At 36.2% G+C, this 23,968-nt stretch overlaps 1 protein-coding gene across 7 annotated transcripts in view; it reads left to right on the top strand.

The window, feature by feature from the left end:
* Window positions 1–23,968, top strand: part of PTPRS (protein tyrosine phosphatase receptor type S) — a 408,837-nt gene that overhangs the window by 300,693 nt on the left and 84,176 nt on the right. For 5 of the 7 annotated variants that reach the window (XM_053703177.1, XM_053703180.1, XM_053703178.1 and 2 more), the window contains 7 exons: window positions 2,344–2,461; window positions 18,489–19,076; window positions 19,708–19,805; window positions 20,453–20,706; window positions 21,764–21,854; window positions 22,386–22,601; window positions 23,190–23,350. In XM_053703177.1, the coding sequence (XP_053559152.1) occupies window positions 2,344–2,461; window positions 18,489–19,076; window positions 19,708–19,805; window positions 20,453–20,706; window positions 21,764–21,854; window positions 22,386–22,601; window positions 23,190–23,350 (1,526 nt within the window). The remainder of the gene's footprint in view (window positions 1–2,343; window positions 2,462–18,488; window positions 19,077–19,707; window positions 19,806–20,452; window positions 20,707–21,763; window positions 21,855–22,385; window positions 22,602–23,189; window positions 23,351–23,968) is intronic. The other 2 variants (XM_053703182.1, XM_053703181.1) reach the window with 1 other exon arrangement.

Genomic DNA, 23,968 nt, shown 5'->3' with positions numbered 1-23,968 from the left:
TTTGAAAGTTTTTCACAGTACTAGTTCATGTGTGTTGTATAGATAACACTATGCTCACTCCCGTGGAGTTATTTAGTAGTCTGCACTGATTGGCTAAATTGCATGTCTGTCAAAAGCACTGAGATAAGGGGTAGTCTGCTGAGGCTTAGATACAAGGTAATCACAGAGGTAAAAAGTGTATTAATATATCTGTGTTGGTTATGCAAAACTGGAGAATGGGTAATAAAGGGATTATCTATCTTGTTAAACAATAAAAATTCTGGTGTAGACTGTCCCTTTAAGGAAATGTTACTTTTGTTGTTGTTATTTATATAAATAGATCATTTAGGTTTGTTTTCCAGTGCAGACAGACATTTTACCATCTTGCAGATATCCCACCTGCCTATTGTAGTAATCCAGTAGCAGCATTTGAGATTTGACTGTGTAACCCATGACTTTTACCAGTCGGTTGCAGGTTGCTCGTAAAGACCCGAGGATGATTCATGTTTTGTCTTCTTTCATATTGCTTTTCTCCTGCACATTTATTTCTCAGTCTTACATAATCTGTCTTTACTGTTCCCTTCTGCCGCCCTGTTCTCTCCCTCCCTCTATTTCTCTGTTGCTAGTTACTAAGCGACCGTTGGCTCCTTAGGGGCAGGGGTTTAGCTAAGTTCACTCATAGTATACATGTAGTTTGCGAGCTTATGAATATATAAATTATGGAATAAAATATATTCTTGAATAAAATATGATGATTGGGGTACAGGCCACAGAAAACCAATCTTTTTGAGCACGTCCTTCTTGTCACACACAACAATGACATTTCTGCGTGCTGGTTATTGGCAGTGCATATCAGGAAAGATTAAAGGGATATGAAACACATTTTTATTTCATGATTCAGATAGCGAATACAATTTTAAACAAATTCCAATATATTTCTAATATCTAGCGTGCTTCATTTTTTGCGTATCCTTTGTTGAAGAAATAGCAATGCACATGGGTGAACTGATAACATGCGGCATCTATGTGCAGCCCCCAATCAGCAGCTACTGAGCCTATATATGTTTTTCAAAAAAGGATATCAAGAGAATGAATCAAATTAGATAATAGAAGTAAATTGGAAAGGTGTTTAGAATGGCATGCTCTTCCTAAATAATGAATTAAAGAGACATGGGTTTCATGTCTCTTTAATTTGTGTTTTAAAGAGACAAATACTTAAATAAACATTTTATATAACAATATTGGTGTTTACTGTCACTTTAAAGGGACATGAAACCCAAAAAATGTATTTTGTGATTCAGATAGAGCATAAGATTTTAACCCCTTAACACCCAGCGTCGTACAGTGTAAAGGGTGCTCCCTTCTGTATATCCCATCAGATAATTGCAAACTTTGCCTTTTTTCTTGTACATTTGTGGCTTCTTCACTCTGATCTAAAAAAACATGGATGAATACATATTAAAAACTGTAATCAGGTCTAGAGGTGTCTCCGCATGCACAAATTGCTGTTGGAATTTTAGAAACAAGTCCTCCTAGAAAGAGGTTGACAAATCTGTTAAAAATGTAGGAGCCAGACATAAGTTTAGGTGCCAGGCAGTGAGATAGAGATATATACTGTGTGTGTATATAAATATATATCTATATCTCATAATCCAAAAACCTAAAGGCTAGAAGCAAGATCCTAAAAGCTAGTGGCTCCGTTGAGACCTACTCTAGACTAAGCCTAAAGGAGTTTGTTTCTCAAGCAGTTCTCGCACATCTCCCAGGAACTCAGTTGTTGCTTTTTCAAATGTGTTGAATTTCTGGAAAAAAATGATGTCATGTTCTCATTGAGTTGAAAAATAAAGTTCCTGATCATCCCTCTGAAAGAAAGGAAAGTGTAACTCTATCTGATCATTAAAAACCAGTGGGATTCTTCATCCTAAATTAAAAAAAAAAAAAGGTCCATGCTGGTTGTGTTTTATGATGGTAAAAGAAAACGTATTGAAAAGTATGTTTTTCTTCAGTTGTAATCACAATAAAATAAAAGCACTTTGTCATACATTGTGCAGATTTCTACAGCTAAAGTAAACCTATTACAGATAGATATTATTTATATACCATTATTTGGACATGTTTAAACAAATCTAGGGAATAATAAACTGCATGAGAGAAGATTGTGTTTTGCATGAGTGTGTGTATGTATATATACATATATATGTATGTATATATATATATATATATATATATGTGTATGTATGTATATATATAACATTTATTTTTTACATATTTTTTTAATTCCTGCGTGTTTGCCTTATAGTCTCACAAAGAAGGTATATAAATACCAGTAAAGGTGTAATCTTTTGTTATATTTTATGTTTACAGGACATGATTATTGCTGGACTCCAGCACGATACCTCCTATTCCATCACAGTAGCAGCATACACGATGAAAGGAGATGGAGCTCGCAGCAAACCAAAGCTTGTGACTACAAAAGGAGCAGGTGAGGGTGTAAGACAAGGCTTCACCTCGTACAGACGATATTCACAGAGCAGGGGTGAATTAAAACAGGTTTATTAAAACAAGTTTTTAAAATACATCTCCTGACAAAATAAGTGTAATGTTTTAGTGTCTATAAAACAATGGGAGCTGCCATGTTGTAACTTAGGTTACCTTCTCTGCTGTGGCCAATTAGAGACAGTTATAAATAGGTCACTAGAGTGTGCAGCCAGTGGCTGTGTGTAATATAACAGTGTCCTGCACTTCCATATTGCAGAACTGTTTTTATATATATGAATGATCATTGTATATTACCATCTCAAAGTGTTTAATGTTCCTTTAAGGCTTCTAAAATATTGATCTGTGGCACGATGTGTTAGGAAATTGGTCATCACTGGTCTAAAAATAACTTATCTTAAGAGCTAAGGTCATAAACCTTTACTTAAAATCATAGTCCAGAAATGCAGCACATGTAAATTCTTGGCCTGATGGGAGCTATAAACTGAAGCTTAACACACTCCTCATATAATGAGAAGAGGACAAAGTTAATATTTCTTCTAGGAAAGCTTAACATCTGTAAGAAACCAGAAGAGACATAGCAAGATCTGTGTCTGTACACTTACAGGGACATTAAACCTAAGATTTTTCTTTCATGATTCAGAGAGGGAATACAATTTTAAACATTCCAATTTTATTACAAGACCAGAGACTCATATTTTGCATATCTTTCTTTTACTACTCATAACTGCAGCATTTTAAAGTGATGAATACCATACATAGCTGACAGAATTTAAAATAGACATGCAAATAAAGACCAAAAAGTATTAACCAATGAAAAGGTAAGACTGTTGAATATTGCATACACTGACCAATTCGCAGTCTCATAGTATTCATAAACAGTCCAATCAGCACCCCAATCTCCTTTTTCTTTTGCTGCTCTCAAGAAGATAAGTGTTGTATTAAACTGCTTTTTAAATAAATATTGATTTGTTTATTTTTTCATTTGTTTTTCCTTGATTTAAATACCTTTATATTCTTTTATTTGTTGTCTATGTTTTAGTTACCTCTTTGGTGCTAATTATATCTATATTCCTTAATATTTATTTCCATCATCAGCTTTATTTTTTTAGTTTATTACTAGTTTATTTTTTCGAATAATTTTCGCTTCCTAAGTCTCTCTGTTAGTTTATTTTTCCTTTACCTCCGTTATCGCTAACTTCTCTGTTCAGTCACTCCGTTTCCTCCATCGTCATGGACTTTTCCTAACTGCGGCTCTGTGTTTGCTCGTGCCGAGCGGCCACTATTTTGTGGGCATAGTTTTTTTCCTATGACATGGCGTCATTACTTTCCTGAACCTCACTGTGCAGGTTTACCGTTGCGGATGCTCAGTCAAACGTCTCCTGCATTTATTGTTATAAAATTGTTACAACTTCATTAACTTTAATATTTTATTAATTTATTTCGCCTCTCCTTATAGTTTGTCTCTACTGGCATTATTTTTATTTACACTTAAGAAAAAATATTTAGAATTATTTAGAATTATCTTACATTTATTCTAATTTTATATCAGAAATTTGTAACTTTTATTTAGGAAGGTCAAACTTGGAAATTCACTTGCCTTCCATTCGGCCTTTCCTCTGCCCCTTGGATTTTTCACCAAACCCTTGACACCAGTGGTTTCTTGGCTTCGCCTGATTATTTATTTAGACAATATTCTTATTGTGAACCAGGATTTTTCGCTCATTAGTAGATTAAGTTCATCTAACCATTCAAATTTTAGAGAATTAATGGTTTCTAGTGAACAAACAAAAATCTATCCTTTCTCCCACCAAGAAACTCACCTTTTTGGGTTTTCAAATAGATACTTCTTCTACTGTCAGTCTCCCTTCCGACAAAATAAAGAATATAAAAAAGGAAATTTCCCAAACTCTTTCTCAACCCTTTGTCTTTGTAGTGATTGGAACAGCTGCTGGATGAATCTGTGCTCGTGTGACCGTGGCAACCTGCCAGTTCCACAAGTAATACCATATATGTAAATGTCCACAGCACAAGTATTATAAAAGATGTCTTTATTGACAAAAAAACAGCAATGTTTCGTGACTGATGTCACTTAATCATGCTATACCTCATGAGCTATATGCTCAACCCTTTGTCCCTATCAGGAATATAGTCAGGATTGTGGGGTTACTTTCATCCTCAATTCAGGCTATTTTTCCTGCTCCTCTTCACTATCGAGAACTTTAACGTTTTAAAATCTCATACCTTCAGAAAGGTTTTTCATATTCTCATCCTATTCCTATATCCTCTCAAGCCAAGGAAGAACTCTCCTGGTGGTTAGCTGATATAGAGGCTTGGAACAGGATAGCTATTTTTGGCAGTGCTCCAGGTCTCATGATCGAGTCCAACGCCAGTCACGTGGGTTGGGGAGCTCGTTGTGGTCCATTTATTACCGAAGGAAAATGGTCTTTAGAAGAAAAACGCTTCAATATCAACTGCCTAGAATTGCTTGCAGGTTCTTTTGCGGTGAAGAGTTTTGTCAAAACCCCGACTCAGATTTCTATCCTTCTCAGGATGGACAACGTTTCTGCAGTTAGTTATTTGAATCGTCTAGGCGGAACGAAATCCAGATACCTTTCCAATATTACAAAAGATTTCATTCATCTTTGCCTCAACAGAAATATTTCGGTCAAGGCAGAGTACATTCCAGGAATGTCGAACACGTCGGCAGATTGGGGTTCTCGTTATCTCACAGATTCCAGCGACTGGAAACTAAACAGATCAATTTTTCTCTCACTCCAATCTCTGAGAGGACCCTTTTCTCTTCACTTTCAAACTGATCTTTCAACTCCGTTGGTACTTCAGTTGGCGTTCGGATCCAAAGGTGGCGTCAATCGACGTGTTCCTTCAGTTATGGTTTCAAATAGGAGCTCATGCGTTTTCCCCATTTTCCATAATCTCGAGGACAATTTCATTTGTACGTCGGGACCTTCTATCTCTTCTCATTGCCACTCTTTGGCCAGCTCAACCCTTGTATCCTTTCCTTCTGGAACTGTCCATGAATTATCCAATTCTTCTTCCTCTTTTCCCTCTACTTCTCACCAATGCAGACAACTTACCTCATGATCTTATTTGTCTAGGCTGCCTCCGTCTTGTAGCTTGGATGATTTGGGGGGGAATCTTGCCCTCTCAGCGGCCTTTCAGAAGGAGCTAGAGTTCTAATGCGAGACTCGTGGGCCCCCGGAACCAGAAAATGCTATCTTTCCGCATGGACCAGGTGGTCTGGCTGGTGCTTGAAAAGGGAAGTGGATCCCATTTCAGCTACTATAACTTTTGTTATTTCCTGTCTTTTCTATTTGACTCTTTGGTTTAGCTTATAGAACTATTAATGTATCTAGATCTGCTATTTCTGCTCGTCATGACTTTGTTAATAACTCTCCAGTTGGTAAACATCCTTTAATCTGTAGAATTATGAAAGCTAATCATTTTAAGAACCCCCCCTGCTCCTAAATATTAATCCTTTTAGGATGTAGATTTAATTTTTGCCCTTTTTAAATCTTGGCCTTCTAATAATTTACTCTCTTAAACAATTATCAGCCAAATTATCTACACTTTTATGTTTAATTTCCTTTCGTAGAATTTCTGATGTTAGAGTAATTGACTATAACGCTAAAAGATTTTCTCCTGAAGGTGTCACTTTTTTTCTAATCTCGAAGAACTAAAATTCTTTCTTTTTACATATTTTATTCTTGTCGTTAAATGTTTTAAAGAATATAAAATTAAAACTAATTCTTTGCGTTCTTCTGTTTCTAACCAACTTCTTATTTCTTTTATTCCTCCTCACAATCCTGTCTCTTCTACTTCTATTGCGAGGCGGGTCAAAGGAGTTATGAGTGAAGTTAATATTGATTTATCGTTTTCATCTCACTCTGTTAGAGGATCAGCAGCCTCTAAGGCATTTTTAAAATCTAAATTTTATTAAAGACACAGAGACGAGTATTTTTCCAACCTTATATAATCACTCCCAATATTATTGTATTACTTAATGTGTTTGATTTATTTTTCAGTTGCCAATCAACACTGAAGATTTGCAGAAATTTCGTTTCATTCTTAGTAGTCAAGCTGGAAGCATTTCTTCTCCACAAGTTCGTTTAAACCGTTAGATGTTATCAAGCGTCTTTAGGACAAGGTTCCCAGTTCATCAAGATTGGCAAAGAATTTTCTTCTATGGATTTTCGTTTTGGGTTTAATCCTGTTTTTGTTCTTCAGTCTTAGTTACTGTACTTTTAATTTTTTCTCCTTAAGCATCAAGCAAGAAAGAGGTGGTTGGGGTGCTTATTGGACTGTTTATGTACACTATGACTCTGCTAATTGGTCAGTGTATGCAATATTTAACAGTCTTACCTTTTCATTGGTTAATATGTTTTGGTCTTTATTTGCATGGCTATTTTAAATTCTGTCAGTTATGTACGGTATTCATCACATTAAAATGCTGCAGTTATGAGTAGTAAAAGAAAGATATGCAACATACTCGGCTCAGCGTCTTTAATAAAATCTAGATTATTCCTTCTCACACTAGGATAATCGGAATTTACTTCTATTATCTAATTTTCTTTATTCTTTAGATATCCTTTGTTGAAAAAATAGAAATGCGCGTGGGTGAGCTAAAGCCAATCACAAGAGGCATCTATGTGCAGACACCAATCAGCAGCTACTGGGCCTATCGAGATATGCTTTTCATCAAAGGATATCAAGAGAATAAAGCAAATTAGATAATGGAAGTCAATTAGAAAGTTGCTTAAAATTGCATACTCAGACTTCTGGTGGGCGGCGTTCTAAGATGGCCACTGATTCTTAAAGCTTCGCACAGCTTGAGATAGAAAGTGGCTCTACATCTTGCCATCCTTATATCCCTTGGCATTCTTTGTGCCTGGGATCCCTCCAAGATCAAGGTAAAACATCCCTTGGCCACGAGAAGCAGTTTTGAATTGTCAAAGCCTTTTGGCATTGTGGCGAGTTTCCTGCCGCCACGCTGTGTCCTCATACTAGTTGAGGTAACCTCACAACCCTATACAATAGATATGTCTACAACTAAAGAACAAAATTCTGACACTAGATGACCTGCGGGATATATTCCTGCCTGGACTGGATAGTCTCCTCTCTTCTTGCACGGAACTATGTGACATAGTGAAAATGACGGAACAACCTATCCAACCAAAGAAGCCCATCTCTATTCAATATGACCTTGCTCTACAGAATATACCAGTCAACAATACATCCTTGTTCAGAAAAGGAATTTGAAAGATATTGCACAAAAAAAAGGAAGATGCTCTTATCAGCACTCTATGCCCAGACTGGTTTAGAGGCAGGATTAAATAAAATAAAACTTTTATTTCTTCTCTTTAAAAGATGGGTGAAATATTAAAAATCTATAACTCGAGGAATTGCTGCTAGTGTTAGTTTATTCAGATGTTTCCTGAATTTGTGGCCTTTATTAATGGTAATGTAATGTCAGGAAACACTTTATTTACTAAATAATAATGGTATCAACAGTGTCTGAAACATTAGAGATAACGCATTCAAATACCAATGTCACCGTTGAACAGAACACTGTAGTGGTCTGTTGTTACTACCAATATATAATGGTCATGTTTGTTGATTCAGTCTCAGATATGTAATGGTGCGTAATATCACACGTGTGTGTTACAGCGTAGTATGCGGTACCTCTGATGTGTGGTTATACCACCTCATAAATTCAAAATGTTGCTTTCAATTGCAATAATCACATTGGCAACAATATAGTTGCTTATCCGACGTTTGCAATTGAGTGACACTATCAATTATTGTTATACGGTAAATGTTATTGATTTACATAACTCAACCACATCATTATGTTATTTGTACTGTCATACATATTTAAATTGATTTTATTAGAATTCCCCTTATATATCTGGGGCTATGCAGCTCTAAATATTGTCTTTTGGTACCATTGTCATGACTCAAAGCATATCGTATGATTGCTTTAGTTTCAGCGCACACAACACTGATCTTATGGTCAAAGTGTATTAGCTTTTGTGTTTATCAACTTATCATTCAGTACTCGATCCCTGAAACTCAGGATCAGTCACTCAAAGTTAATAATATTGTACACTGTGTAACAACATCATATGCCTTGACTAGTATTTTGTTACTGTGTTACAAACTAAGTGCGCTTCGGTAATATTAGTTATATCCTCTTCCGCTTGTAAATGACCAACTAGTACATGTTCATTTCTACTGTATCCGTTATTTTAAATAATGATTGAATTAGATAACACTAACATAAAGTAACTCAAAATATCATTCTGACATGGTTAGAGAATGCTCACCAGTAATTTAACTAATGTCGGATTCAACAATACATCCTACCCACAGGAGGCTGAGGGCGGCCGCACTGACTCAGCTCCTTTGCGGTTGGAAGATGCAACGGTTACATCGGTGACTGGAGCAGCTCCTTTCTACCCAAGTGTGTCAGAGTTGACCATAGATACACCTGCTGAACCCACAAACCACTTACTGCTACAATATCCTACCAAAGTTCTGCTACTAATGCTCAGTTTGGAAATGTACCTAGATCCCTCTATCGTTTACCTCTAATCTGGACACAGATTTTGAATCAAGCCGTGAGGAGAAGCTTTTTGACAATACTTCAGGACTTGCAACGACAGCGGTACAACTCTTAATTATGCAAAATCAGAAAGAATGGTCTCACGCAGAGACAGGCTGCACATTATTTAGCAGGTGCAGCTAGTGTGTTTAGTGTGCAGCTAGTGTGATCGGCTTCTGGTTCACCCTTCCTAATGGGGTCGGTTAAGGCTTGGCTCACGGCCCCGCAAGAATGCCTACATTACAGATAAAGTTAAGCTCTTTGGATTTGGGGCCCCATATTGTGAAAGACCTTGCTTTGAACTTCATCTTAAAATTAATATTGATGGGACTTTAGCTACTGTAGAGGTTACAGTTTATTATTTTGCTTGCTTGTATTCACGTTTGCTTTAAAAATTGTAAGATGCTACCGAGAACTGACAACTGCATATACATATATGTTACCCTCTCTTTGGTCGTGTAGGAGATGGACGGTGTCCTTTTCAGCAGTAAGGTCTCCAAATCACCTCCCTCATGTTTAGAAATTCCACAAAGCACTGCTCTAGAGAGACTGCACCAACATTTTTCTGTGACATGTTGCCTGCAGTTTTGATAAACGTGTGCCTGCATTATCTTCTAAATAAGCACCATGTAACAACATAGATTATGTTAATTCTTTCTCAATGCTGTCACAGTTGTCACTTTGCACAATGCAATTTGCATTTTACACATAAGTATACCTTACTTTATTTTATGTGCACAAACTTGCTGTTACGCTTTATTAATTTGATTTGAAACGTCATGCATAAAATGGGTCTCTGCACAAAAAATGTCCAGTTTCTTGAACTGAAAGCTCCCTTCTAGTTTCCACAATATAGCTTTAATGTTTAGTATAATGCATTATACATTCTGTTATCTACCTCACTTTTTACATTGTATGATGCAATATGTACTTCATAGCTGGGTTTATTTCATTTTACATTACAAACAAATTGTTTCACTGCATTAGCTTTATTTGCAACATTATACATAACATATGTTAAAGTGAAGGTAAACTTAGATGAATGAAAGCCCATTTTTAAAAATACTATTAAAAACAGGGTCACTTTCATTCATCAAAGTTTAGAAGGCAGCCATTTTGATTAAAAACTTACCTTTGTTTTTTTCACAGCCAGAGCAGCTTCCCCCACCCGGAGATCCTCTCTTCACACGTCTAGAATGACTAATCCAGCTTCTTCCAATCACGGCATGGCCTCAGGCAATGACTACTCTGGCGGGAAAGCCGTGATTGGAGAAAGCTTGATTAGTCGTTCATGACGTGTGAAGAGGATCTCCGGATGGGGGAAGCTGCTCTCTCTGTGCAAAGAAGAGAAGTAAGTTTTTAATCAAAATGGCTGCTTTGTAAACTTTGATGAATGAAAGTGCTCCTGTTTTTAATAGTATTTTTAAAAAAAACGGGCTTTCATTCATCAAAGTTTACCTTCACTTTAATATTCAGAGAATGCACAGTTTCTTGCACTAAAAACTCTTGTCCTATTCATCAACAGTACATAGGCATGTATTCTACCTTCTGTAGAGCTTCATACTATCTACTATATTCATTGTAATGGGAGCTAAAATACCTAGCTGGGCATTTGCCTTTGTTTTGTTCTATTTGGTGGTTATTCTAAAACGAAGAAGCGCATGTTCCACATAAGGTGGTGCTTGACTAGTTTTGATAAACCTCTCAAAACATAGATTTATTTTGTGCAGGATCAAGATTCTGTATTCAAACTTGTTCAGCACACACATACTCAAGAGAATATCTGTCCTAATTAAAGGGACAGTCTAGTCCAAAATAAACTTTCATGGTTCAGATAGGGCATGTCATTTTAAACAATTTTCCAATGTGCTTTATCACCAATTTTGCTTTGTTCTTTTGGTATTCTTGGTTGAAAGCTAAACCTAAGAGGTTAATATGCTAATTTCTTAGACTTTGAAGGCCGCGTCTTTTTTTAATGCATTTTGACATTTTTATACCACTAGAGGGTGTTAGTTCATATGTGTTATATAGATAACACTGTGCTAACGCACGTGGAGTTACCTAGGAGCCAGCACTGATTGGCTAAAATGAAAATCTGTCAAAAGAACTGAAATAAGGGTGCAGTTTGCAGAAGCTTAGATACAAGATAATCACAGAGGTAAAAAGTGAATTAATATAACTGTGTTGGTTATGCAAAACTAGGGAATGGGTAATAAAGGGATTATCTATTTTTTAAAACGATAAAGATTCTGGTGTAGACTATCCCTTTAATCCCTCATCTGTTTAGTATGCAAAAAATGCTGTATAGTGGTTGATCTCTGTATAGTGAATATAATTATTATCTTTTATGTATCTGTAATAACAACTTTATCACACCTGATAACATAGTGATGTTTGATGTTGTAGCACTTGTTGCAAAATTTGAACTGTAATGTATTTATAACTCTACCTTGTATGTGCATACATACAAATATCTATTTGTACATGTGTTTCTTTAAAGGGACAGTCTACACCTGGATTTGTATTGTTTAAAAAGATAGATAATCCCTTTATTACCCATTCCCTTGTTTTGAATAACCAACACAGTCATATTAATATACTTTTTACCTTTGCGATTATCTTGTATCTAAGCCTATGCAAACTTCCCCCGTATTTCAGTTCTTTTGACAGACTTGCATTTTAGCCAATCAGTGCTTACTCCTAGATAACTACATGTGCGTGAGCACAGTGTTATCTATATGACACACATGAGCACCCTCTAGTGGTGAAAAACTGTCGAAATGTATTCAGCTTAGAGGCAGCCTTCAAGGTCTAAGAAGAACAAAGCAAAATTGGTGATAAAAGTAAATTGGAAAGATGTTTAAAATTGCATGCCATATCTGAATCATGAAAGTTTATTTTGGACTAGACTGTCCCTTTTAATAAAAAGAATTTGGAAACAAAAATTGCATACTCTTTTTTTAATCATGATAGAAAAAAATTGGGTTTCATGTCCCTTTAAACAACAAACGCATGCCAATGTTTAGATTTGAATGCTTCTTTTAAATGTCCTAGACCTAAAAAAGGTCAACATTTCTGCAGGGCAATAAATCCTTGACAAATTGTCTCTAGGAGCACAGTAAAAACTATATTCCAGTAGAAAATTATCTTCACCTTCCTGCTCCATGATAAGTCTTTAGTATAGAGCAAGCGCGGATCATCAGATTCCGATAGGAGCTCCTCTTGTAGTACAGTATTTCTAAAGCCTCTTTTATGTCACGTTTTGTGAGAAGTGCTGTGATTTTGTGTCAATTTGTCATATGAATCAAGTGAAGAAGTTGTTTTTGACAGTTGCTCTAGCACTAGACTTTAAGAATGAGGATAATTGACTAAATATTGGGGGGGGGGGACATTTTTGCTTGGCCTAGTTGTTCCCAAACAGGGTTTTTTTTTTGTTTGTTCTGTGTTATACAAAATACAGCAGTAGTTGTCACACTTTACAACAACAAAAAATGTACGTCTGTGAGATATGACAGAGTTATAATATGATGCAATGATATAAAAATTAAAACACTGTACACTCATATTTGCATATTGTTGGCATTACACAATGTATGTCAATAAAAACCTTTCAAGGTTTATGCTCAAATTAAAATGGTGTTAATAATTTAAAAAGTTTACACCTTAATCCTTTTTTAGACCCTCGGTAGAGGGCTCCCGATTGAGTCACTGGCTTTTTTCCTATACACATGGTACTTTGTGTCCTAGTTTTCAAGGTATTGTCCCCTCTCGCTATTAATTCCATTGTAGTGAGCCATTTCCACTTAATTTAATTCCCAGTGATATATTCCCTAACCCTGCTTCTGCTGAGCACATCTTAGATGTTCCCCTAGTTTAGTTTTCTCTATTCATCTTATAGAGCTTTATGACTCATGGGGGCAGATAATGACCATTGCTTATGGGAACTCATTAACTGAAGTGAAGCCTGGTTCATTTATATGTTCCATTACAAATTCCATTAGCTTCTAGTGATGATGTCTGTGGAGAGCATTCAATAATTCAAATGTAAACTGTAACAAGCAAACATTTATTTTTTAAATAAACTGGTGTACATATTTAATAATTAACATAGATATACATTTAAACTTAAAAGAAGCTGTTGGTCGATGTCTATTATTTTTCTGTGAAGCTTTCAGAAATCATGATATCTTGTGGAGTTATGGTGAAGTGATGATCTTAACTTTGCTTTTCTAACCAACTTGAGACTAATTTCCTCCTAAGAGAACTTACAAACAGGGCAGAAGGGGTAGACAGGAGTTCAGCAAGGCAGTGAAAAATCTTCTCCTAGCGCAGAGATGCCACCAGCCTCCCAGGTGAAAGTGGGCAAGAACACTATAATCCCCTGGTCTACAATGTGCTGCTTCTTCTTATAATCTTTATAGATCCTTGGCATTGTGATTGCACTGCCTCGGATGGACCCATATGCTGGAAGAAGTCTTCTGCAGCTAAGGCAAGCATGGTAGAGACAAGTGCATACAGGTAAGTACCATGCACCGTCATAGCATGCAGGCTATTATTATGATCATGTACACATGATTTCACATAGACTGGGTGCAAAATCATTATCCTCATCTTCAGCAGGCTCTCAGATAATCCGTGGATAGTTAGAGCTATTGGCAGCTAAATTTGTGCTCTGGAGACCTTGGCTTTATTTTTGGTTGCAAAAAAAGGCACGCTTCCAACTACAGTCAAACAATCTGTTACAGAGATTGATACGTTCTTCAAGGCATCTCGTAAATTACGTTCCCTGTACTGATTTGGTTTTTATTTACCTAAAAATAGAACAAACCAGGTATTCCTTTTGTTTTCTTCTCCAAATTCAAGAACATGTTCCCTCTTCCCTCTGAAAAATTGTACATATGGGAAGCTTTTCCAAAGGTGGATGGTGCTGCATCCACTCTGGCTAAGTAGACTACCATTTTTTTTTTAGAGGATAGTACCTATTTCAAGGGTGCAGTGGACAGAAAGCTTGAAAGCCTACACAGAAGATCCTTCCAGCTGGCAGACTATATGTTTTGTTGAGCTGTCAGTATAACCTGCATTTCTGCAGGTACTGCAGTCTGGTGTGACATTTCTGACCTTATTTCCAAGAAGCTTTCCTTGAATAAATTCAAGATTGCTTGAGGTTGGTCAAGACTAAGAACAATTTAATTTGTGATGCTGTTGTTAAAATGACTTGCACTAATGCAAAGAGTGCTGCTGTGACTATTCTTGCTTGAAGAGCTTTATGGCAAAGATTTAGTTTGGACCTAGACTGGATGCTATTATTACAACAGTCAATGGAGGTAAAGGAACTTTCTTGATGCAAAACAAAAAATCTAAGGCTAGGGTTAAGTCTGCTGAACATTTTTCTCTCATTTGGTTTATTCAATTTGCAAAGATCCTCCTCAGTATCTCAAAAGTCACACACCTCCAAGTCCACAAGGAATCCAGGTTTCTTTTAGTCCAAACAGGCCAACAAGCCTGTCCCCTTCCTTAAATCTGTATTAATGTATGACCCCCAATTCAGATGAGACTTTTTCAGGAGTTTTTGGAAATGTCATTTCAGGACCTTTGGGTATTGAACATAATTTCCCAGGGGTACCGCATAGGCTTGGCATATTTATCAGACCTAGAAGCTATGGGAGTGATTAATCCCTGTTCTGTTGCCAGAAAGGCAAAAGAAGAAAAAAAAGGGGAATTTCAGGCCCAGTTCTGATTTTTATAATGGAGACAATTTGCACTATACTTCCTTTAGTTCAGTAGGGTTAATTTATGTCTTCTACAGACTGAGTAGATTATTTTTGCATATCCCTATTCACAGAGATCATACAAAATTCCACACATTTGCCTTCCTAAACACACATTATCAGTTTGTAGTGCTTCCCTTTTGTCTGGCAACGGCACCAAGAATCTTCATAAAGATTCTCAGAACTCTTTTTTGTCAGTTTTGAGAGCTCATGGTAGCTCCTTACCTAGATGACATTCTGGTTCAGGATACCAATCTCCTGATGGCAAATTAACATACAGGCAAAGTTCTTCAGTTCCTTCATATTCACAGTTAAAAAAAATAAACTTCCCAAAGAGATCCCTCAAACCAGGGTTTTATTCCTGGGTTTCATATTAGATTCTGTTTCAATGAGACTGTACCTCACACATCAACAGATAGTGTTACTGTGGTGACTTACATCAATTACCAAGATGCAGTACTCAAAACTCCTTAGCGATGATAGAGGTTGCCTGCATTTTGAGTTGGGCAGAATGCCATCTTTGCGACTTTCAGGGTTGTCAATACCTTCACCCCAGCAAATGGTCCCTGAATCAGGAGGTATTTGACCAGATTGTATGTCAATGGGGAAGGACAGGCATATATCTCATGGCCTCAGGCTTGAATCATGAGCTGCCCATGTATTGTGTGTGGTCGATGGATCAACAGGCGACTTTATAGATTCTCTAGTGATTCCCTGTTTGTTCACTGTGATTAAAAATCTTTCCTCCTTTTGTGTTACTATCCAGGATAATCGCCAGGATAAAACAATAAAGGACGTTTGTAATTCTCATTACTCCAGCATGGCCTTGCAGGGCTTGGTATGTTGATCTAAGTGTCTTCCTTTCAAGAAGGACCTTCTCCCTAGAGGTCCTTTTTTTCATCTAGACCTTAAAGCTCTAAATTTTAAAGCATGGCGATTGAACGCCTAATTTTGTCTACAGGCTTTCACTAATCAAGTGATACACGCCTTGATTCAAGCCCGAAAGCCTGTTAACAAATGCATTTATCACAAGGTGTGGAAACGTTTCCTCACCTGGTGTGAATCTTAGAATTATCGGTGTAACTTTTTTGATATATATGTATATTAACATTTTTACAGGATGGTCTAGAAAAATGTTTTTCTGCCTGTTCCCTTATAGGTCGAATTTCATACTTATCAGTCTTGTACCACAAAAAGATTTCTAGACCCCATGACATTTAAGTCTTTGTCCATGCTTTGGACAGGATAAGACCTATTATTAGACTATCTTCTTCTCTATGGAAACTTAATCTGGTTTTAAGAGTTCTTCCAGCTCAGCCTTTTGAAATTACGGATGGTTTTGATATTCAACTGTTGGAAGGTTCTTTTTTTTCTTTTTCCATTTCCTCAGCCCTATCCTGTTATTCTCTTTACCTGATTTTTCATCAGGACAAGTAGTCGCTTTGTATAACATTAATCAGGATATTGGGGTTCCATCTTTGTCTAGCTCCAAAACAGCTAAACATAGATTGCTTCACAACTTGGATGTTGTCGGGTCCTTGTGATTTTATCTAAAGGTCACAAAACAATTTAGAAATTCTTCTTCTTTATTTATTTATTTGGTCCTTGCAATTACCTTTGCCGGTTGGTTTAAAGCTTTCATTTACAAAGCATACTTGGCAGCATGGAAGTCTTTCATAGTGAATTACATCTCATTTTGTTTTAGCAGTTGCCACCTCTTGGGCTTTCAGGCATGAATCTTCCATGAACAAGTTTGTAAGGCATCTACTTGGTCCTCTTTACATACTTTCACCAAATTGTACAATTTTTGACACGTTTGCCTCTTCTGTTATCTTGCCCTATTTCATGGTGACTCTGTGCACTTCACATCTTGGGTATAGGATCCCACATGTGATGGCTGATGGACTATCAGCCATATATTCATTTCGTTCTGCTTTTTCTTTCCTACATTTCTACATGTTTCCTTTCTCTTGGTCCTATGTATGACTCAGGGATCATGGGAAAGTGGGAAGGATTAAAAGCTCTGTTATGTTGTGTGTTTTGCCTTCTCCTAGAGGTTTGGACTTTAATCCCACAGGTGATTTCTCTCACCACCGTAAAATAAATTAATTTAGTTTGTGGGGGGTCCATGCTTGTTGCACACATTTTCATTAAATCATTTATGTTAAATTATGCTCTTAATTTATGCTTTTGAATATATTACGTAACGTTTATAAATAACAGAAAATGTTGTTATATTAAAAAGTACTGTGCCACTGTATATCTGCAAACCTGTCTTAAAGGGGCATAGAATATATTCACAGTTAAACCCTACCTTGCAAAATATTGGCATCCAACATAAATGTTTTAAGAGTTTAAACTGCTATTGTTTTGCCATGAGGCTCTTCTTTGCTCTTCTGAAGCTGTTAAGGACATACTAAACTGATCAAGCACTGTGTAGAATGCATGATGCACTTCCTATTCTAGTGAGAATTAGAAAAAAAACAATTATTTGCAAATTTAAGATGCCATAAAGGGTGACAAAATAAACAATGAAAGCATATTGAAAATGTTTTTTGTTTCTTTGAACTTGCATAATCAAAACACTTTTGAAACCCCCCAAATATAGTTAAACTATTTTCTGTGTTTTAAAGGAATACTAAAGTCAAAATTAAACTCTTATGATTCAGACAGAGCATGCCGGTTTTAATTTATTTCCATTATTAAATTGTGCAAATCCTTTTTATATACACACTTTCTGAATAAGCTGCATGTCCAAACGTTCACCATGTATATGAGTCTGTGACTGGCTGATAGCTCTCACATGATACAGGGGGTCAGATATAGAGTTACATTTAATGGGATACATTTAGCTACCAATTAGCAAGAGCTACCCAGGTGCTTAACATAAAATGGGCTGGCTTCTAAGCTTACATTCCTGCTTTTCAAATAAAGATACCCAGAGAACCAAGAAAACATGGTAAATTAGAAAGTTGCTTAAAATGAAATGCTCTATCTGAATCATGAAAAAATGGGTTTCATATCCCTTTAAAATTTGTAATAAAATATATTTAAAGGGACAGGAAGCCCCAACATTTTCTCTCATGGTTTGGACAGAACATACAATTTTAAACAACTTTCCAATTGACTTCTATTATCAAATTTGCTTCAGTCTCTTGTTATCCTTTGCTGAAGGAACAGCATTACACTACTGGCAGCTAGCTGAACACATCTAGTTAGCCAATCACAAGAGATAAATGTATGCAGGCACCAATCAGGAGCAACTCCCACTAATGTGGAATATGTGCATATTCTTTTTCAACAAGGGATACCAAGGAAATTAAGCTAATTTGAAAATACAAGTGTATACTGAATCATGCAGATTTTCATTTTGACTTCCCTATTCCTTGATTATATTTAAAATTCAGAGTAAGTGTTATTGCATTTTCTTTTTATTATGCACTTGTTAATGATGCAATTCTCTTGTATTTAATAGCCCTTTAACAACTTGTTTATATGGGCTGAAAGTACTCTTGTTATATACAGATAATGTTTTAAATAACATTTTATAGTTTAGGCTTCGAAGATGTTGCATTTAAACTCTTTTGCTGTTAAAACTGATCTGCTATTTGCTTTCCTAGTTCCAGGGAAGCCAGAGCTCTCTGTGCATCAGACAACTGACACCAGTCTTCTTGTTCAATGGGAACCACAAAGTGAGTTAAAGGGACAGATCCTTGGGTACCGTCTGCAATTTGGACGGCAAGATGTGAACCCACTTGCAACCCTAGAGTTTGAAGCCCAAGAAAACAAGTATTTTGCTACCAATATTCACAAGGGAGCCACATATGTATTTAAACTGGCAGTCAAAAGTCGGGCGGGCTTTGGTGAAGAAGCTATGAAAGAGTTCACCATACCAGAAGAAGCACCTAAGGGTTATCCTCAAATTATTGACACAGGCAATATTACTTCTGTGTCCATTCATTTCAACTGGCTGCCTCCAGTTCTGGCAGAAAGGAATGGTGTTATCACCAAATATACAGTTGCATATCGAGAAGCTGGATCTCCAGGAAACCCCTTGGAAAAGGACATGTCATCTTCAGAAAGCTCTGTCTTGCTGAGCAACCTCAAGCCAAACACTGTTTATGAAGTCAAAATACGTGCGCACACCAATAAAGGTCCTGGGCCTTACAGTCCAACTGTCCAGTACCGCACGTTCCTTCTAGATCAAGGTAGGCCTTATCGGTCTTTCTCCTTCAGCTATTACTGTGCTTGAAAACAAGCATCTTAAGACGAACAGCACAACTCCACCTAAGATCAGCTGAGCTAAAACTAAAGGGATAATTCATTTTTATTTTTGTTGTTATTGAGTAAATCTAGCAGCGTTTCCAGGTAAGTGATTTTCTAATTTCTTCAAGTCTAGTTCAGGCACAATTCTTGAGTGTCTAGGTCCATCAATGATTTCACAGGTGGGAATCTCTTTTCTTCTAGTACTTTTTTAAGTTTAATTTGTATTTATTTATTTTTTGTTAATGTGGCATGCTTAGATTTTACAGTCCAGCGTTGTCTTCCATCTTTGTGGCTTCATGTATCCGCTTAGGTTTCTTTTTAAAACTCAGAGCTGGGTAGTCAATCAGCGTTTCTTGTTTTGGTGGCCATGAAGCAGAGTGTGGGCTGTTTTGAGTTGGAACAATTCAAAGGTTTATGATTCAGGCAAAGGTTTTTATACCAAGAACATTCTCACAGTGGGCATCTTTTAAAAGTTTAATTTTCATAACAATGGTTCCATTTTTGTTCATGTAATGGTTCTTGTAGCTAAGATTTGTGTTTTTTTTGTCTTTCCTTTCCTACATTTGTCCACAGTTTTACCAAAGAATTTTAAAGTTAAGATGGTCACAAAGACATCTGTACTCTTAAGCTGGGAATTCCCAGAGAATTACAACTCACTGATGCCCTACAAGGTAAGGATGTTTTTATTGTGATGTGTTGGAAAAAAAATCCTGATTAAAAGATATTACTGAAGGAAACACAAGTGCACAGTATTCATTAGGATAGCTGTTCCTAGAGATTAGAAGCATTAAAAAAGATTGTTGACCTTTTAAAGTGACTGCTTTATCATCTTTAAATTATAGCAATAACCCTTGAAGGGAAATAATGGAGTAATAATAAAATACTCTAATGTGCTATAATCTGCTTAAACAGAACTGTTTTTTACCTCTGCAAAGACCCACATGCAAGGTCTCCTCTGGACTGGCAATGCACTACTGGCCCCAAGCTGAACACTGCCATTAATTGGCAGCTATGTATAGAGGCCACTCTTGATTTGTTCAGGGTCAGAGTTCATATCCAGACCAGTAGTGCATTGCCTGTCCCCATGATTTACTTTAGTTATTTGTTTAAACTCACAGTTCTATGCATCAATAGTGCAACTATAAGATGTTGTAACACATTAGAGATCTTTATTATTGGTCCTTTATGCCCCTTTAAAACTCAGGGAAGCATCTAATGCCATTCTCTTCTTTGTATTGGGTTGACCTACTCTTGCAGTCTTTCAACAAACATTTGTGTTTTGTTTGTGTTGTTTGTTTTTGGTGTTTGTTTTTGTTAGATTCAATACAATACCCAGTCAGTGGATGTGGATGGTCGTACAACCAAGAAACTGATCACCAACCTAAAGCCCAAAACCTATTATAATTTTATTCTCACAAGTCGAGGCAACACTATGGGGGGACTACAGCAAAACGTGGCTGCACGCACTGCTCCCAACATGTTGGGTCTGAAACCTTTGGTAACTCGAAAACCAGACTCAGATGGTAGCATAACAGTCATTCTACCTGAAGTGGAAACCTCTGAGCCCGTGAGGTACATTTGCCTAGAATTATTATTGCCAAAATCATGTAACAGTGCTCTGGGGGTTCCAATAGCTACTTGTACTATGTGTTTGACCCCTTTTGGGGGTGCAAGGTCGCTACTCTTAAAATGACATGCTCTTACAAATAGGAGCATGTCATTTTTCAACTATAATGGCCCTTAAAGGGACACAGAACCCAAAAAATTTCTTTCGTGATTCAATTAGAGCATGAAATTTTAAGCAACTTTCTAATTTCCTCCTATTATCAATTTTTTTTTATTCTCTTGGTATCTTTATTTGAAATGCAAGAATGTAAGTTTAGATGCCGGCCCATTTTTGGTGAATAACCTAGGTTGTCCTTGCTGATTAGTGGATAAATTCATCCACCAATCAAAAAGTGCTGTCCAGAATACTCAACCAAGAATAAGCTTAGATGCCTCCTTTTTGAAATAAAGATAGCAAGAGAACGAAGAAAAATTGATAATAGGAGTAAATTAGAAAGTTGCTTAAAATTGCATGCTCTATCTGAACCACGAAAGAAAAAAATTGGGTTCAGTGTGTCTTTAAAGGGGGAACCCAATTTTTTTTCTTTCTTTCATGATTTAGAAAGAGCGTGCAATTTTTAACAACTTTCCAATTTACGTCTATTATCTAATTTGCTTCATTCTCTTGACGTCCTTTGTTGAAAGGCATATAAAAATAGGCTCAGTAGCTGCTGATTGTTGGCTGCTCATAGATGCCTCGTGTGATTGGCTCACCCATGTGCATTGCTATTTCATCAACAAAGGATACCTACAGAATGAAGCAAATTAGATAATAGAAGTAAATTGGAATGTTGTTTAAAATTTGTATTCTCTATCTGAATCATGAAATGAATATTTTTGATTTCATGTCCCTTTAAATGATGGGAAACAATATTTAATTGTAAGTATGTAAAGCTGTATTTTTAGTTTTAAGTTAATGATTGTGTGGGTTAAAATAACTTCCATTTGAATGTGTAAACTTGTAATTTTGATCTCTTCAAATAAAACAAGATATAAGCGCCTTTTATTTATTTTTTAATTATAGGAACTATTATATTGTGGTGGTACCTTTGCGGAAGTTACGTGGACAATTCTTAAATCCTTGGGGTAGCCCGGAAGAGATGGATCTAGAGGAGGTTAGTACACAGATTGTCATTTTTCTCTTCTACCCCCAAAATTAGTTTTACATATAGAAAATTAAGGCAAATGCTGCGAACTGAGGGGAAAAAAACATGTTTCCGTTGATTGTGTTGAATCAATGGAGTATGGAATGTGTGCTTTAGTGTTAAAGGGACATTGTACACTAGATTTTTCTTTGCAGAAATGTTTTGTAGATGGTCCATTTATATAGGCCACCTGGCCAAGCCCCACAGTGTCAGATGTATACTGATGTATACAGACTTCAGATTGCTTCTTTTTATATAATAGGTATTTTCATATGCAGGGAAAGGGGAGAGGGTCTGCTCTCAGCCCCTTTCACTGGGTGTCCTGGCCTAACCCATCAACAGTGCTAAATTGGGATCTTCTCAGAATGTTTTTAAAAGGTTTTATACTGGATTTTTACATCAGTATCTGTGCATGTTATTCTTTATAGTAGTGTCTGTTACATGCAGGTAAATGAAATTGGTGTATACTGTCCATTTAATTTTATTCTCCATACCTTTCAGCTGGTTCAGAGTATCACAAGGGTGCACCGCCGAAGCTTGCGCCATTTGAGACACGTTGAATACCCTAAACCGTATATTGCTGCCCGCTTCCGCACATTGCCTGGACATTTTACTCTTGGAGACCAACAGATTCATGATGGCTTTGAGAACAAAGCTTTAGATGTTGGGCAAAGATATGTCTTCTTTATATTAGCCATGTTAGAAGGCGCTGAGGCAGTAAGTTTTGCTTTTTTTCTTTCATAATGGCTGTGTTTGAATGTACAAAGATAGTAGCTCTCCATTATGTTATCTATATTTTTTATATATATATATATATATATATATATATATATGTAGAGAGAAATTTTCAGATATATTTGCCTGATTGAAACATAACAATGTGTAGAAAGGAGGCACATTTAGGTTGTCATTTTTTTTTTTTTTTTTTTAATAATCCAGCTTTATTTAAAGGTTTTATAATTTACAAAGATACATTTAGAGCTGTAGTAACAAACCATTTAAACAGAACAAACATTAATCAAATAAGCTACAAACCAGCTACACTGGACATTTTAAACACAAAATGATTTCAACAGTGTTTAATCTCATACTGAGACAAATGTGTTTCTATAATCGCTTAAACATTAAACTATTTTCTATTAGCTTTACGCATTCAAGGCTGATTCCTCATATCAGTTCTGCTTAAGTAATACAATTAGGATTTTTAAATATTTGTCTATTAGCCAAGTCAAAGTAATTATGAAATACATTTCACTATTCACGTTTTAGAAGCACTTAATCTTTTGCCTTTAACTCTTTCTGCAGAAAATGTTTGCAGCAAGTCCATATTCTGACCCAATCCAAATTGATGACCCAGATCCTCAGCCAATAATTGATGGAGAAGAGGGCCTTATTTGGGTTATTGGACCCGTGCTTGCTGTTGTTTTTATTATCTGTATTGTTATTGCCATTCTACTCTATAAAAAGTAAGTTTGAATCATGATATTACATTTTAAAATAGTTTTTCATAAATAAAAAAGTACCGTAATTTAATTGTCAGTTAAATAATTAATTGACTTTTTTTTCCCTCTTGAATTTCTGTAATGATTCATTTTCTTTATTTAATAATTATGATTTTGCATACAATCCTATGACTATTGTTTTTTGTAGCAGCCAGGAATGCTAGTTTTTTAACCTTTTTTTCTTGTAACACCTGAAAGCCGTTGCTCTTTTAGAAGTGACCCCTCAATTGATTCAGAGATATTTCAATGTATTGCTTGCCTCCATTTTTTTGCACAAGAAAGTTCTTGCATTGAAGAATAATTGTACAGGTTCTTCCTAACAGTTTTCCTTAGTTAGGTATTCTTTATCCGTTGTATGTTCTCCCTCAGGATTCGGAAGGACGATTGTAAAGATTTTGTTGTTATTGGTCAGGCAGACAATTGCAAGAAATTGAAAATTTTCCCTTTTCTTCAGTTGCTTCTAGTTTAGTTAAAAGGACAATCAACACCAGAATTTTTGTTGTTTAAATTCCCAAGTTCAGGCTAACTAACACTGTTATATTAAAGGAATTTTCTAGTCAAAATTAAACATTCATGATTCAG

Source organism: Bombina bombina, chromosome 2 (genome assembly GCF_027579735.1).
Source record: "Bombina bombina isolate aBomBom1 chromosome 2, aBomBom1.pri, whole genome shotgun sequence".
Lineage (NCBI taxonomy): Eukaryota > Metazoa > Chordata > Amphibia > Anura > Bombinatoridae > Bombina > Bombina bombina.
This window is presented reverse-complemented; position numbering and strand designations above follow the sequence as displayed.